This window comes from Lampetra planeri, chromosome 35 (assembly GCF_965212315.1).
Source record: "Lampetra planeri chromosome 35, kcLamPlan1.2.h2, whole genome shotgun sequence".
Lineage (NCBI taxonomy): Eukaryota > Metazoa > Chordata > Hyperoartia > Petromyzontiformes > Petromyzontidae > Lampetra > Lampetra planeri.
The window spans coordinates 1380390-1396592 of NC_136141.1; the positions used below are offsets into that span (position 1 = coordinate 1380390).

A 16203-nucleotide genomic window follows, 5' to 3' on the forward strand; every position below is an offset into this window, starting at 1 on the left:
GACGCACTTCTAAACAAAGTGCACCGTTGTTTACAGGACTGTAGTATCATTGTTGTGGTTACACAATGGCCTTTGTCAAGAAACATCACCTGGAACGCACCCGAATCTCGTCGGATCTCAAAAGTTATTTCAGGCTGAGCCTGGATAGCGCTTCGCGTGCAAAGTCACCACGCACCTCTGACTTGATGTCACGGTAGGCTACGCACGGTGCAAACGAAGTTCAACAAACAACAACAACATCACACACGTACACCACGTTGTCGTAGGCGGCTGCGGGGAATACACTGCGGGCAGCAAAATTAATTGTACCGTACTTATATGCTCCCACGTCAATGCTTCGCCTGCCTTTGCACAACCCCGACAGACCAGCGCGATGCAGTTAGACCAAGTAACTCCCACTCTCTAAACTAAACATGTTTTTTTTATTTTACCAGCTAGCGCTTCGTGAGCGACACGGCTCGTTTGCAGAAGCGACCTGGCCACAAACTATATAGCTCGCGTGGACATTGACAGCAGCAACCAAACATTCTAAACCAGGGGTGGGGAACGTACAAGGCTCGCGAAATCAGTTGGTGTGGCCCTGCCAAGGCAACCGCAGGCGGGACTCGAAATTCAATAAATCTAGGAGCAAACCTGGAAAAGCAGTTGCGAGTAGCAACATCGTCAATACCAGCTAACATCACACGCCTCACCGAAGAAAAGCAGTTCCAGCCATCGCATTAGGGGTGAGTTAATGAAACGTTTGACCAAATATAACAGGCTAATTTTTAAGTTGATCATTTTGTATGATGTTATAAATATCCAAATGGCCCTTGGCAGAAAACGGTTCCCCACCGCTGCGTCTAAACGCACGTTTCTAAATGTACAAGGGAAACGCGGGAGATCACGCAAACTCCAAATATCCAACAAGCAGGCATCGTCAGGGTCGGGGTCGACCCCACGACCTCCTGCTAATGCGGGCGAGGAAGTGAAACATCTCCTGGCCGCCGAGACGACCCCACGACCTCCTGCTATACCGGGCGAGGAAGTGAAACATCTCCTGGCCGCCGGGACGACCCCACGACCACGCAACGGCTTGGGGAGGGCGCCTGGATCGGCGACAGCACGGGGCCTGTGCGTGCGCCTTCACGAGTCCATCTTTCTCTCTCTCACCAAAGTAGAGTGACCCCCCCCATCTCTCTCTCACCAAAGTAGAGTGACCCCCCCCCCCATCTCTCTCTCACCAAAGTAGAGTGACCCCCCCCCCATCTCTCTCTCACCAAAGTAGAGTGACCCCCCCATCTCTCTCTCACCAAAGTAGAGTGACCCCCCCCATCTTTCTCTCACCAAAGTAGAGTGACCCCCCCCCCCATCTCTCTCTCACCAAAGTAGAGTGACCCCCCCGCCTCTCTCTCACGCTGCCGCTTCCACCACCGCCCGAGAACTCGACGCGCCTCCGCCGCGAGGCGCACAGCGGCACTGCCCGTCCTGCCGCGGAACGACCGCGGTCACCGTTTGGCCACCGCCCCTCGTGAATAATGCGGCAGCAGCAGCGACGTCGTCGTTGTTGTTGTTGAGCTCCCTCGCTGCGGGCGAGCGGTGGCGGATCGCGGCGTCCCGAACTCGAAGACTCTCGACAAACGCCCGCGATGTCCCGCACGAGTCGCTTTTTGGACGAGACAACCAAAGGGACAATCCTCGCGGATTGCGCCGAACCGTGATGCGTGGAACGATGCACGAGACAGAGGTGCGGCTACCTCCTCCATCAGCGGTGGCTAGGAGATGTTGACTACCTCGCCTGGGGTGCAGGAGGTCGTCAATTCGATCCCGACCCTGACGCCTGCTGCTGTATATTTGGAGTTGGCGTGTCTCTCTCCCCATGGGCGCGTGGATTTTTCTCCGGTTCCTCCGGTTTTCCCCTCCACATTTAGAAACGTGCGTTTAGAGTATTTGGCTGCTATAAACAAAATGTCCACACGATAATCCACTTAATTGGATTATAATTTATGACCAGGTCGCTTCTGCAAAATTTCTAAAATAGCTCAGTGGGCTGTACCTGGTATATTAGAAATTGTTTATAGTTTAACGAGTCACACAATTGTGTCTATGCAGTCCATTGCCCATCGTGTTGTGTTGTTGAGCATGGATCTCTGAGTCGTTATCTCTCTATGCAAGTCTATGGGTTTCAACGTGAGTCCATGGGTCGCTGTGTGAGTCTGTGGGTGTCCATGCCAGTATGAGGGTCTGTGTGAATCTATGGGTCTCAATGCGAGTGTGTGGTATGTGAGTAGATGGGTCTTGCGGTGAGCCTGTGAGTCTCTATGTGAATCTATGGATCTCCATGAGTCTATGAGTCTCCTCCATAAGTGGGAAAGTCTCCTCATTGTGGCAAGGTTAAAGGTGAGCCCACACTCATGTCCCTGGGCAGTCCCGTACACAACATAGAACCATCCGGTGACTGCCAGATGCTGTCAAATGGCTTCTCCAAACTCAACAAACATTTATAAACTCCATAATAGAGGTTTTTTTGGGGTTAGACCGCGTAAATATATAAATGTGTCGTTAAACCCGCCACCACCCGACACAGCCAACTAGTAAGGGTTGTCACGTAAACAGACCGTACCAATTCGTCACTAGTACAGCACTAGTGTATAGTGTAGTGTATAGTGTATTATACTAGTACAGCACTAACCGGTGTTGTTGGAGAGCCAAGCCACAACATTTACAATCTGAGTACGACGTTTCGCCAGTAATTACAATCGGCATCATCAGGCGGCAGCCAATTATAAACTCACCTGTTGCTTTTCAAATGCCTCACTACAAAGCAAAGGTCCAATGTTTTTGGTACGGTGGTATTTGGATGTTTGACCCCCGAAGTAGAACCGGTACTTACAGACATTGTTTGCGCATGTTCAGTGAAATACCGAATTGCACCTTCCGTCTTCGTTTGGAGCCCAAACGCGTGGCAATTTAAAACGTAAACAATACATCACCATCGTCACTGGGCCGTGTAGACCCGTTTAGAACGCGAGTAACATTTCAGCGATCGTAATTTTCTGACCGCTGACAAAGTCACCGTCGAAATGATTCGAGGTGGTGATTGGTTTTAAAGCGGGGAAGGAGGTACTTCCTTCACGAGGTGTTTTGTTTGTTTGTTTACGAGGTTGTCCAATTTGGCCGCTCAGCGATTCTACGATGTTGTCGCGTCCAACCGTGACGACAGCGCCATCCTGAGGGCCGTCTCTCTCTCTGTGTGTGCGTTGGCGCATCCACTTGGAGCTTCGCTGTTCGAATCGCCCACACGCGTACGATCTGTGCTCCCCTTCCATTTCGCTGAGCCGCTGCTCAACAATACTGGATATATACACCATTGGAACCTCATTTGCCAGTAAAAAATATAATTGGTTTTTGACCCTTTTATCTGGCAAAAAAACTGACACCTTTTTTTTCAAGAAGTCATGTTTGCATGGACCACAATACCTGCAGTCATAATGCAAAAAAAACATAACTCTGATAATGTATGCACTGTCCTTGAAGTTGATTGGTCCACACCCGAGACAGCTTTCCTTAGAGCCTAGTCTCACATGGTGTTGGACCAGATGACGCCAAAAGGCATTATGACCGCAGGTATTGTGGTCTATGCAAACATGACTCCTTGTAAAAAAGGTGTCAGTTTGTTGCCAGATAAAAGGGTAAAAAACACTATTATTATAATACTGGATATCTTCACAGTGAAATGGTTGGTGACCAGCCTTTCATTGAGGTCAGTCGCTCTCGACTGGAACACCTAATGGCGAATCAGGTGTTTGTCTTTGCCGACACCCCAGAGGGAGTGATTGATGGGTTCCGTCGTCCGTGCGCAGGAATCCACCATGGCGATCTTGAGACGACCGCTCAAGGGGCCATCCATAAATGACGTCACGCGATTTTAGACGATTTTTGACACCCCCCCCCGTCATACGGCGTCACAAAAAGTCAGACCCCCCTCAAATGACGTCACAAAGCTCTGCCCTCCCCCAAACCATGTTTCCATTTTGAAAATAAAACATGCTTGAAATCGCTTTAAACTATTGTCATTGTAGTGCGTATTTAATCTGGCGCTGCACTCTGATGTTGTAGGAGTGTTGTTATAACAATTAGTGTTGTTATAACAATTCTATATTTATTTAAAGTTGCGCATTTTGATGTGACGTCACATTTCTCAAACCCCCCCCCCCCTCGTCACACATCGTCACAAATGTCTGACACCCCCCCCTACCCCCCTAGGTGCGTGACGTCATTTATGGACGGCCCCCAACCGTGCTCCGCTCACCGGGGTGTTAATTGCGGCGAAGATCTGCAAACTCTGCCCTCGTGTGCGTACCTCGATCCCAGCTGCGTTCCTGTGTCGAGCGGCTGGGTCTGCGCCTCGGTTGTGGAATTCCCTCCAGTAGGAAATTCGTTTAACCGACAAAGTGGATAACATTGAATTCGCGTCTAAAAACACATTTTTTTAATTCCGTGTATTCTATATATACATCTCCTTTTCTCTCTTGGCCTTTCCTTAACTTTATTCTGACAAGGCGCCTTGAGATATTAGTGGAAGGCGCCTTATAAATAAATGGTCTAACGCCGTTTTGTGACGAGGCTCAAAAGAAAGCTGTCTCTGGTGTGGACCAATCAGTTTCAAAGACAATGCAAATATTATCAGTTTGTTTTTTGTTTGCATTCTGACCACAAGTATGGTGGTTAATGCAGACATGATTCCTTGTAGGTTTCAGTTTGCTGTTTTAACATCTTCTTAACACCTGTTTTGTTGCCAGAAAAAAAGGGGAAAACATATTCTCATAAATGCGCATTATTATAATGGCTGCAATCCCCAGCGTGCCTCAAGGAACCGTCAATACCGGATTTTTTTGGCGTGAACTCGTCGCCAAATGGTCTTCTTTCGTATGGCTGATGTAGACGCAGGGCACCTGATCGTGAAATTGTGGCAGTAGATGGAAGGGTTTTTTGACGGTACGATACTTCGGACACCAACTACGAGCATGCCAGTTCGCAGCATCCCGAGCGGCGGGCAATTCCGGGCCATCGTGGTGACCATTGGCCTGGCTAAGTTGTGTTTGCGTGCCACGGCTGGGCGTTTGCACGACCTGGTAAAAACAAAATCCTCACGCGTCCCAGTGGAGACGAATATTTGTTCCTCCCCCATCCCCTCCACGTGAGACCGTGGCGTCTGCTCGTCCCAGACAAATCAATACGCCACCTCGATTGTAGCGATGTGCAACAATGCATGACATCCTCCGCACAGACGTAGGGTGATAACGCTTTTAGCAAAGTACGTTCATTGGAAATTGCAAAACTCTGACAGACCTGTGTATGTTTTTATATATATAAATTGCAATACGTTAAAACAATTGATAGCATTGGCATTAGAAGCAAAATGCAGACAAATCTATTGTTTTCGGGATTCATGTAAAGCAGTGCACATTATTCAGAAGTTGAAAAGAATTAACGTAGAATTACCGCACTCTGAGCCAGACTTCTCAATTCGACGAGGTTATAAACGCAGCATGCTTCTGTGAAACAAACTGCAGCCCTGAGCAATCCGAAATAGAGTGATGTATTCCAATGTGTACATTTATTTATAACACAATTGTAATACGGCTCTAGCGACATGAACTCAGTAACCGGTGCCCTACCTTATTACAGACCAATTCAGACCTTATTGGTCACCCAGTGATCGTATACATCTCAACGTTCATCCTACAAAGTCCCATCACAAGGGAGAAACACAAATAGACAAAACATGTTTTTGCCCGCATTGAAACGGCTGTAAGCCGTATGGACCTGACAACTCAATTTCCCTGTACAAGAATACGGGGTAAACCGTATAGGTTGACAGGGATCTAATCTCAATACAAGATGCTGTACATAATTTATACACTTGTATTAGGAGTGTTTGAAAGCGTTGAAAGTGGTAATGAAACATGTACTTAATCTCAAGTGTAATCTCTAACTTGAGCTTACTTTAACAATGAGAACTTTGGGATAGGACCTCAAAATGCGATCAGAGCACGGAGCTGGCACTGCTGAGATCCTGGGTTAAAATATGGACAGCTACTCGTAATGAAACATCATTCTCAAGTGTAGCCAGTTGATTGTCTCAATCCCAGCCCAATGGTGATCTCAATCCCAGCCCAACGGTGATCTCAATCCCAGCCCAACGGTGATCTCAATCCCAGCCCAATGGTGATCTCAACACCAGCCCAATGGTGATCTCATTCCCAGCCCAATGGTGATCTCAATCCCAGCCCAACGGTGATCTCAACACCAGCCCAATGGTGATCTCAATCCCAGCCCAATGGTGATCTCAACACCAGCCCAATGGTGATCTCAACACCAGCCCAACGGTGATCTCAATCCCAGCCCAATGGTGATCTCAATCCCAGCCCAATGGTGATCTCAACACCAGCCCAATGGTGATCTCAACACCAGCCCAACGGTGATCTCAATCCCAGCCCAATGGTGATCTCAATCCCAGCCCAATGGTGATCTCAATCCCAGCCCAATGGTGATCTCAACACCAGCCCAATGGTGATCTCAACACCAGCCCAACGGTGATCTCAATCCCAGCCCAATGGTGATCTCAACACCAGCCCAATGGTGATCTCAACACCAGCCCAACGGTGATCTCAATCCCAGCCCAATGGTGATCTCAATCCCAGCCCAATGGTGATCTCAACACCAGCCCAATGGTGATCTCAACACCAGCCCAACGGTGATCTCAATCCCAGCCCAATGGTGATCTCAATCCCAGCCCAATGGTGATCTCAATCCCAGCCCAATAGTGATCTCAACACCAGCCCAATGGTGATCTTAATCCCAGCCCAACGGTGATCTCAACACCAGCCCAATGGTGATCTCAACACCAGCCCAATGGTGATCTCAACACCAGCCCAATGGTGATCTCAACACCAGCCCAATGGTGATCTCAACACCAGCCCAACGGTGATCTCAATCCCAGCCCAACGGTGATCTCAATCCCAGCCCAATGGTGATCTCAATCCCAGCCCAATGGTAATCTCAATCCCAGCCCAATGGTGATCTCAACACCAGCCCAATGGTGATCTCAACACCAGCCCAATGGTGATCTCAACACCAGCCCAATGGTGATCTCAACACCAGCCCAATGATGATCTCAACACCAGCCCAACGGTGAATTATCAATAACTTGACATATTCCCTGCTCTGAGGATAACATTTTCAGTCTGATTGCTGCCTTGTGGTGAGCATGTCCACAGCAGCAGGGCACCATCAAGTGTGGGACAAGGACATTAACGGGGCCTCGAAAGTTCTCGTTTGGACCCTTGCAGGGAGCCTGGTCTCGAGTATCGATGTATGCGCTACGTTCTGCAAGCTTCATGTAAACATGTTCATCTCACAGCTGATGGCACAACTGCAGCGTAACTGGGGAAGAGACATCATTGTTTTGATATTGGTTGGTAACTTTTGGTAACCCATATTCAATGTAGTACATGTTCAAATGTATTTGCCTTATGCTAAATATTTTCTGACAACTAAAAAGGCATATTATGAATGTGTGCGATGGCACTTGAGTTTTAAATACACAAGGAAACAAATATACTCTGCTAAATTTCATTTGAGATAACATATATGGCATTACTTTAATGGCATGAAAAAATATAATCATAAAGATGAAGACTCAATTCATTTTATTATTATAAAACTAAGAACAATAAATAAATTCCATCCTCAAAACTGATTTAGCTGGGTATCTTAATTTAGGCTAACTAGATGATTGCATATTCCCAGCACAAATCATATAAGTATCCGACTCCTCCATTAAGTCAGTGGCACAGAGAATGCAGAGAATGCAGCTGCTGAAATGTAACCGTCCATGAAAACAATAATTTTCTATTCATTGCTTAATAACAATAAGAATTGGTCTTATCCTTTCTGGCAAGAACTCAGGTGTTAAGATGTTAAAACACCAAACAGAAAACCCTTGCAAGGCATCACGTCTGCATTAACCATGCATGCTTGTGGTGAACGTGGTTTGCATGTTCACCACGAAATGTAGACGCGATTCCTTGCAAGGGGAATCTGTTTGGTGTTTTAACATCTGAACACCTGTTTTATTGCCAGAAAGGGTAAAACCAATTCTTATGTTTTGATGCTGGCAAGAGGGGTCCCTTAATAAGAATATATAAAAAATCACAATAGGCATACTGTCAGGGTGTGAGCGGAGGATGCAATGGATGTGTTAATTTCGCTTTTAGCACATCCGAGTGGGTGTCTCCAGGGCAACGCCAAATCTAAGCCTCGTTCTCTGCGCCCCCAACAGATGCATTGCAAGAAGCATTGCCAAATTAACTAGGCGACCTTCGCCAAAGACGTCCCGTACGATAGGTAGCAGGTATGAAAGACCCCGTGAGACCACGGACTTACCTGTGCCAGCATCATGGCCACATTTGTCCAAAAACGTACCCAAATATATGCAAATTGCACCACTGAGCAATGCTAAATAAAATCCTTCCCATTAGTTATGCATATTTTTGTGTTGCTGTTTAACAATCGCTTGCTCTGCAGAGATGAGGGCAAGGACAGTTCAAGAACGAAGTGTCCAATGCAGCACCCCAAATCAATCGAGACGAGTGTTCTCCAACAGGGGAAGGTCCATATGGCTTGAACAAGCAGCACAGCAAATAGCAGAATCCACCCACAGATCTGACAGCACTTGCTTCGTATTATAACCGCATTCATTTTGCATTTCTGGTGCCAAATCAGATCACATGTAACCGTTACCATTGGGAATATATATATAAAAAACGACCACAGTGCACTTGACATGTCTTGTCGTTATAAGATGGTATGGATCTTCTTGTGTCTGTGCAGGTGGTATTTGCGGCCGAAGCTCATGCCGCACTCTTCGCACACGAAGGGCTTCTCGCCCGTGTGAATCTTCTTGTGCTGGTTCAAGTTCCGCACCAGCGAAAAGCGGCTACGGCACACGTCGCAGACGTACGGTTTCTCGCCGCCGTGCCGGAACGCCTGGTGCCGCCACAGCTTGTCCGTGTCACTGTACGCGAGGCCGCAGTCGGTGCACGTGAACGGGCCGGCCCCAAATTCACCGGCCAGCTCGTCGGAGCAGCCTTCGCCCGTCGAGTCCGAGCCGGGACACTCGCCGCCCATCCTCGCGTCGCCAAACGGCTCGCCGAGGTTGGGCGGGCGGCACGCCGGCTCGCCGTCCGGCAACGGGCCGTACGACTGGTGAGGGGGAAGCCTCGCTTTTGCCAAGGGGCCGAACGAGCGGAACTTCGGGTGCTGTGTAGCACCGGCCCCGAACATCAGGTCCTCGCTGCCGTTGCCTGCACGATGCGGAAAGGGGTTCGTCAGCACTTTCGAATGACCAGAGTAGGTAGAAGGTGGCGTGTGCCGAGAATGATTGGTGAAGTTGACAGTGGAGTTGGGAATGAGAGAGGTTGTCTGCTAGAGTTCAGCCAGCAAAGATGTAAAATAATGCAGGGTCACGAAACTTATTATGTTTTACATTTTCTAACCACTCAATTAGTTGTGTTCTTAAAGAAAATTGTGTTATCATTTCTACAATGCAATCCGTAAATGACACCTGCACGAATAATGAGTGTAATAATGTATTTTATCTGATGAAACGATGCATCATTACATGCTTAAAATATACGTGTTTCCTTGTGTTTCATCTCACGATGTACTTTTGTTTATATTTATGCTGTTCAGTCAATGAGAACATACGCATATTTTGAGTTGAAAGATAATCAATTGGAATCCTGCTACAATTTTGCTCCAGTCATTTCGTGATGGGTGCAGTGGATTTCAGTTTGACACCACGTGCATTTGAAGTTCACTTCAGATGTTCTTGTCCGAGTTTGTAAAGACTCATTGATTTATTTTGAATAAACAGGAAACTTACAAATTCAATTAATAAATGCAAGAGCAAGCACGTGGTGTATAAATTTAAATTACCTGTTCCAGTCTCAACTTTAGATACAAACCAGCAATGGATGGTAGCAGGCATGTGCGTGGAATTAAAACCTTAAAGTTGCCAAAAAAATTACATCTGCAATAATTACAGTGACTTTGCAAAACTCAACGTTGTAGGCCTAATGGACGAGACCAGATTTAGAATGTGGCACAGAGTGGTTAAAGCACATGCTGATGCACACGACAACCCGAATGTAATTCCTGCCCACAGCTAACGTCTGTGGAGGGTAACATCTGAATCGGTCCTGGGCCCTTCCCTTACCCAACACGCACTGACCAGCGAGGTGAAATAAGGTCATACAACCACACGATCCTCCATGAACACCGCAGCGTGGGAAGGTCTACAAAGCCCCACGGCGCAGTGTTGCAATACAGCTAGTAAAACGGGCATCGCCAGCAATATGTATACATGGGTATTGTGCCCACGAAATCATGTATATTTGTTCCCTCCTACTTATTTGTATTTCTGGGTTAGGACCACAGCCCAGTGCGGCACGGCTACCACCATGAGAGCGGTTCGAGTGACTCGCCTCCCGCGATGGGTTCCGCCTTCACACCCAGCACGCCCCACACGTTGCCCCGGGCCACGCCATCCTCCGGCGCGTCGGGCAGCATCTCGTCCGGGGTTCGATCTCCGCCGCCGCCGTCGGACCTGCCGGCCTCGTCCGCGATGGGTTCGGCCTTCACGCCCACGACGCCCCAAGCGTGGCCCTCGACGGCGCCATCCTCCGGCCCGTCGGGCAGCATCTCTTCCGGAGTGTGCTCGCGCTCGTCTTCCGACCTGCCGGCTTCGTCTGCGGGACGCAGCCACTTTAGCATTGGAGCAGGCAACAGTGCACAGGGCCGAGAACTTTGTGGATGGAGAGAAGAACCAAATGGCACGACATTGAGGGGGGGAGGGGTGCGGCGACCAGCACATTCAAACCTTCTATTACTATGCATTCTCGTCTCTCGTGCCAGGCTGTGTATACGAGGAAAGGCTGTCACAAACCCGTCGCTCAACTGTACAAATAGCTGCGATGTGTGAAGGCCCCTCGCCCACTGGTGATAAATGTTGCACCAGCAGAAGGGGAGGGGGGTAGGGGAGCTGAGTTGTGAGCAGTGGAAGCTCAGCGCTCTGCGGCAGCCCCAACGCTACAGGGGTGAGAACACACGGCTGATGACAATTCAGGTTTCTGAGGCATAAATGAAAGGATGTGTGATCCTGGCCTCACGAACCTGCAATCATACCCTCGCTGTGAAAGCAGTTCGACTCGGGCCATCTGTCATTCGGTCCCCTTTCTTCTTGGAAGTCCTTCTCTGCCGAGAACTCGTTCATGTTCTCAGAGACCTCGTCCTCATACTCCTCGGCGAAGCCTGCAGCAAGCCCACGAGAACAATTTAAACGAAACAAATTGTTGATGCGTCCAGGAGTATGCAAATGCTATTATAATCGTGCGAGAGGTGTTTTTGCTGAGATGCAAATTAAACGAATGTGTTTACAGGGTGTTCATTAAACTATGTTAAAAACTGTAGTTTTCACACTGTGATGCAAATTTCTGGTAAAAAGGAATTCAAAGTCAATATATCCGAATAGTACATACCAAGCATGTAAGTACGCATCATTTCATCGGTTAAAATAAATTATTACACTCATCAATCATGCAGGTAAGAGTCCATTATTTTAATTCATATATGTTGCATCGATGGAGCAGTGGTTCAGTGGATAGTAGGTTGTGCTATAAACCTGGAAACCGGAGTTAAATTCCTGGCCACAACTACACCATCAGTCGCAAGTGATATCTGAAACGGTTCTGGGCTCCCCTTTCACAAAATGACATTGACCAGTACGGTGTAGGATGGCCAAACAATCCCCTTGACATCATGGGGCAACCTTCATCCATCGATGAAATGACAAAGGTCTGTACACATATTTTATTTATACATTTTCATGTGTTATAGGCGATAAGTTGACAATCCCTGCAGTTACTGCAGGTGGAAATTACATGACTTAATTTTCTTAATAATTTGAGCCGAAAATGGTATATTACTGTCCATCAGGAATCCCCAGACGTTTGGTTACGTTTGGTGTTGGAAGAGTATGCCCATTTCAATGCCATAATTCAGCATTTTGAGCTCAATGCATAGAAAACAGCATGTTCGTCATTCAGTGTAAGAGATTTACTCCTCTCCAACGAGGAAGTGACTTTCCTTTTGCAATTGTCCCGAATGATTCCAGAAAACCCACAGCTGACAATGAGAATTAAATACCGTTGCTCATTATCAGCATGCTAAATGATCATCCGTAAAGTGTTCAGCGAGTCACAAAGTGGTAACAGGTAGATGTTAAAGAGGAGAACACCTAATACCGATTCTTGTGGCAGACAAGCGTCATTCAGCACTTTGAATTCAACTGTATTCCATGTAACGTAGGTTTCCCTATTTAAGAGGTAATCGCAGAATCAATCAAGGACTGACCCAGATATACTCTTTGGTTTTTTCGGTAAAGTCACGTAGGTTAAAAAAGAAAACAAATAAATTAAATCACGACGTTTCGGAGGCAACACAAGCTTCCGTCTTCAGGTGAAACCGTCACAGCAAAAATGCTGTGTTGCCTCCGAAACGTCGTGATTTAATTTATTTGTTTTCTTTTTTAACCTACGTGACTTTACCGAAAAAAACTAAGAGTATGAATCCTTGCAGTCACGAAAGCTTCAAATCTAGAATGACCCAGATATCTCCACTCTCACATGCAGAGTGCCCATCAAGCTTTCATGGTTATTTAAGTCGAAAGATAATTTAATGGAGAGCGGTAGTGGCAGTAACTTTACCTCCATCCATGGCCAATAGGTTTTGTCATTTGTGATTTTGAAGAGAAATGTGCACCCAGATTGTAATTTGATTAACACATGGTTCTTTAAATGGTTTAAAAGCACAATTGTGGACAAGGTCGATATTGCTCTTTCATTAGATAACATATCTACGTAATATTTTCACATGGGTATTAAGAGAGTTTTTAAACTCACTTGAAAATGAATTGGCATAAAAGATGAATGCACTATAGCAGCGTATAAAGGAATAAGATAACAAAGGCAGAGAAAAAATGATGAATTGTTTGAAGCAAATCAAATTACTCGAGTCAAGAGCAGCATCCCCACGGTGGTGATTTGACTCCTCTGCCTTTTCCTCCGTGGTGACGTACAGCAATCCGTGAAGGTCACTGAACCTCTCAACCGACTGCAGCAGCTCCTGGCTGAGACTGCTGAGCATGAGGACGATGGCGTCCAGGAGGCCGCTCAGGAACGGCTGGAACGCCATCACGCCGGTGGCCTGGAGGCCGCCTCCACAGGCCCCGTCGTGGCCCTTGGGGGACGAGGCCTCGGTGACGCGGCGCAGCACGGCGTAGAAGGCGAAGGGCAGCCGCTCCCTGGCGGCGGCGAACATCTCGGCCCTGACGTGGGGCTGCTCGGCGCACGCCAGGAAGGCCTCGTAGTCGCCGATGCCCAGCTCCCGATCCACGGCCTCGGCCACGCTGAGGCTCACGCCGTGAGCGGCCAGCCACGCCGGGAAGTCCTGGCGCGGGTTGATGTGGGACACCACTGCGGCCGCCACTGCCGCCGTGGCCATGGCCTAACAGTCTGGGTTTTTAAATGCAAACACAATTATGTTACTACAATGCGACCAGTTTCTTCATGGAGTAAAGTCACATCGCTCGGCATTCATACCAACACAGAAAAAAAGGATGTAATGTGTTTGTTGACTAATTTCGTGCAAGCAAAAAGTCCCGTTTGCAGCGACCAGTGGTAATTATTGGACTAAAACGTCAATTATATCATTACGCCGCATATTTAGAAGGCAACATGCCCAGCCGTCACAACTAGGAGAGCGCACTGGCCAAGGCGATTAAGCTGAGAATCCAAAAGGCGTGGCTCAGATGGAGCGAAATTAGTGGAGTAATGCGCCACTTGAAGATTCCGATTTGGTTGGATTTAAGCGGACTGAAAGTGAACGGAAAGTGACATAACCATGTCATTTATTAAAACTCCATAAATAATATAAACTGTCAAGGGTCACTTGCAAAGTACGAAATCCGCACCCAAATGCGACTTGCAACTGTGTTCCACGTTGGTATTTCGGTTCTGTTCATGAGAACCACGTCTCCTCTCTCTCGTTCCGTCTGTTTCTCCATGTCCTAACTTACTGAGTCCTGTCTGTGTCTCTCTCTGCGTCTCTATCATGTCTCTGTGGCTCTCTGTCTACGTGTCTCTCGTCTGTCTACTCATCTCTGTCCCTCGCACGTCTCACCAAGTCTCCACGTGGTCCCACAGACGTTGCCTCTGTGCCTCATTCAACCTCCCAGGAACCCACACTACACAGCCCTCAAGGTGTATCGAGTACTTTTCCATTCACTCTGTACTTTACAATTCATCGAACACCTCAGGCTGAACCCATGGCAACGCAGCACAAGCACTGAGGCATTAATCGATGGTTTACAATGAGCACTTTACATTGCACAGTGCTTGAAACTGAACACCGTGATGTTTCATCAGTGAGTACCTCATAATCACTGGGCACTGTCATTCACGAATACAGTACTTCACTCTCAACAGAGAGATAGTCACAATGTGTACCCATCGATCACCGAGTACTTTACAATCAATGACAACAGCACTTCGCAATCACCGAATACCTCCCAACGACTGTGCAGCCGATAACGCACTGAGGGGGCAGCGTGGCTGATGCTGCTGCTGATGATGCTGATGCTGCTGCTGATGCTGCTGATGATGCTGCTGCTGCTGATGATGCTGCTGCTGCTGATGATGCTGCTGATGCTGATGATGCTGATGATGCTGCTGCTGCTGATGCTGCTGCTGCTATTGACGAGGTGAGGGGCCACTCACTCGCAGCCCTCTGCCCTGCCCTGGCCTAGCTGCCTCACCCGGCGGCTTGCAGCAACGCGAGTCGCGAGGAGGGTCCACGAGCCTTGCGGTCACACGTCTGCTCGCCCCCGGGGGGGGTCTCTCTCCTCCTCCTCCTTCTACACCGATGCAGAGAGAAGAGAGAGAGATGGGGAGAGCGAGGAGGAGGAGGACGACGAGGAGGAGCCGCCTCGCTCAGCCCCGCGTCTCCAACACACGCGACCACTCCGCGGCACTGTCCATCTGACGGGAATCGATTCCCGTTGCGTCGATTCTCGTCATTCGCGACTCCTGGACACGATTCGATTGCGGGTTTTTAACAGTGCTGGGGTTGAGCGGGTCGTTGCCCGAAACGTCGGCTATTGTGTTGTTGTCGAGGGCACACGCAGGTTGCTGAGTTTTACTTATTCGGGTGTGTTTGTGCACGACTTACAGCACTTGCCCCAACAGCCTGCTAAAGCTATACGGGGGAACTTTGTCTGTTTTTCGTGCAACTTACAGCACTTGCCCCAACAGCCTGCTAAAGCTATACGGGGGAACTTTGTCTTTGTTTCGTGCAACGCAGCAGCACTTGCCCCAACAGCCTGCTAAAGCTATACGGGGGAACTTTGTCTGTGTTTCGTGCAACTTACAGCACTTGCCCCAACAGCCTGCTAAAGCTATACGGGGGAACTTTGTCTTTGTTTCGTGCAACGCAGCAGCACTTGCCCCAACAGCCTGCTAAAGCTATACGGGGGAACTTTGTCTGTGTTTCGTGCAACTTACAGCACTTGCCCCAACAGCCTGCTAAAGCTATACGGGGGAACTTTGTCTTTGTTTCGTGCAACGCAGCAGCATCGCCAGGTGACGTTTCGGCTGCAGTTGGTCGGCAGCTCTCAACACGTGGGGGGGGGGGCGGGGGCGGTTTGACCATACTTCACCACGCTGGTTCAGTACAGGTTTGTTGACGTAGAAGTGCAATAGGATCGTTGATTTGGCTCGCACTGCCCTCTGCTGCCCACCATGGAGCCCTGCAGCAGCCTATAACACCTGTTGTGCACGGTGGTTCGCCCATCCGAGCACTCATCCAGGCTCAACGCCGCTTGGGTTGCGAGATTTGCTTGATTTTGGCCCGTATGTTCCGGCCTCATGTCCACGATGTGCTCAATTGTACACCGCAAATCTCGAATGAAAACTAATTTCTTGAGAACCGCTTTTTTGTGGTTGGTGTTATCGTCCTGCCCCCGCACATCCGATCGGCACGGTTGGCTGTGTAGGGTGCGAAAGAAGTTCTACGGACGCTACGTACACAAACCCCCGGTCG

At 48.4% G+C, this 16203-nt stretch overlaps 1 protein-coding gene across 3 annotated transcripts; it reads right to left on the reverse strand.

The window, feature by feature from the left end:
- Positions 1–5323: 5323 nt before the first annotated feature.
- LOC144730191 (uncharacterized) lies at positions 5324–15388 on the reverse strand. 3 transcript variants are annotated; one of them, XM_078610803.1, is made up of 5 exons: positions 14921–15388; positions 13116–13619; positions 11233–11358; positions 10533–10796; positions 5324–9350 (listed from the first exon to the last, which is right to left on the reverse strand). In XM_078610803.1, exons 2-5 carry the CDS (start codon positions 13606–13608, stop codon positions 8842–8844), a joined length of 1392 nt encoding a protein of 463 aa, XP_078466929.1. In that variant the 5' UTR covers positions 13609–13619; positions 14921–15388; the 3' UTR covers positions 5324–8841. The 3 variants fall into 3 exon arrangements, with proteins under 3 accessions (XP_078466929.1, XP_078466928.1, XP_078466927.1); XM_078610802.1 differs by having other exon boundaries at positions 11221–11358; positions 14702–15382; XM_078610801.1 differs by having other exon boundaries at positions 11221–11358; positions 14921–15381.
- Positions 15389–16203: the final 815 nt, after the last annotated feature.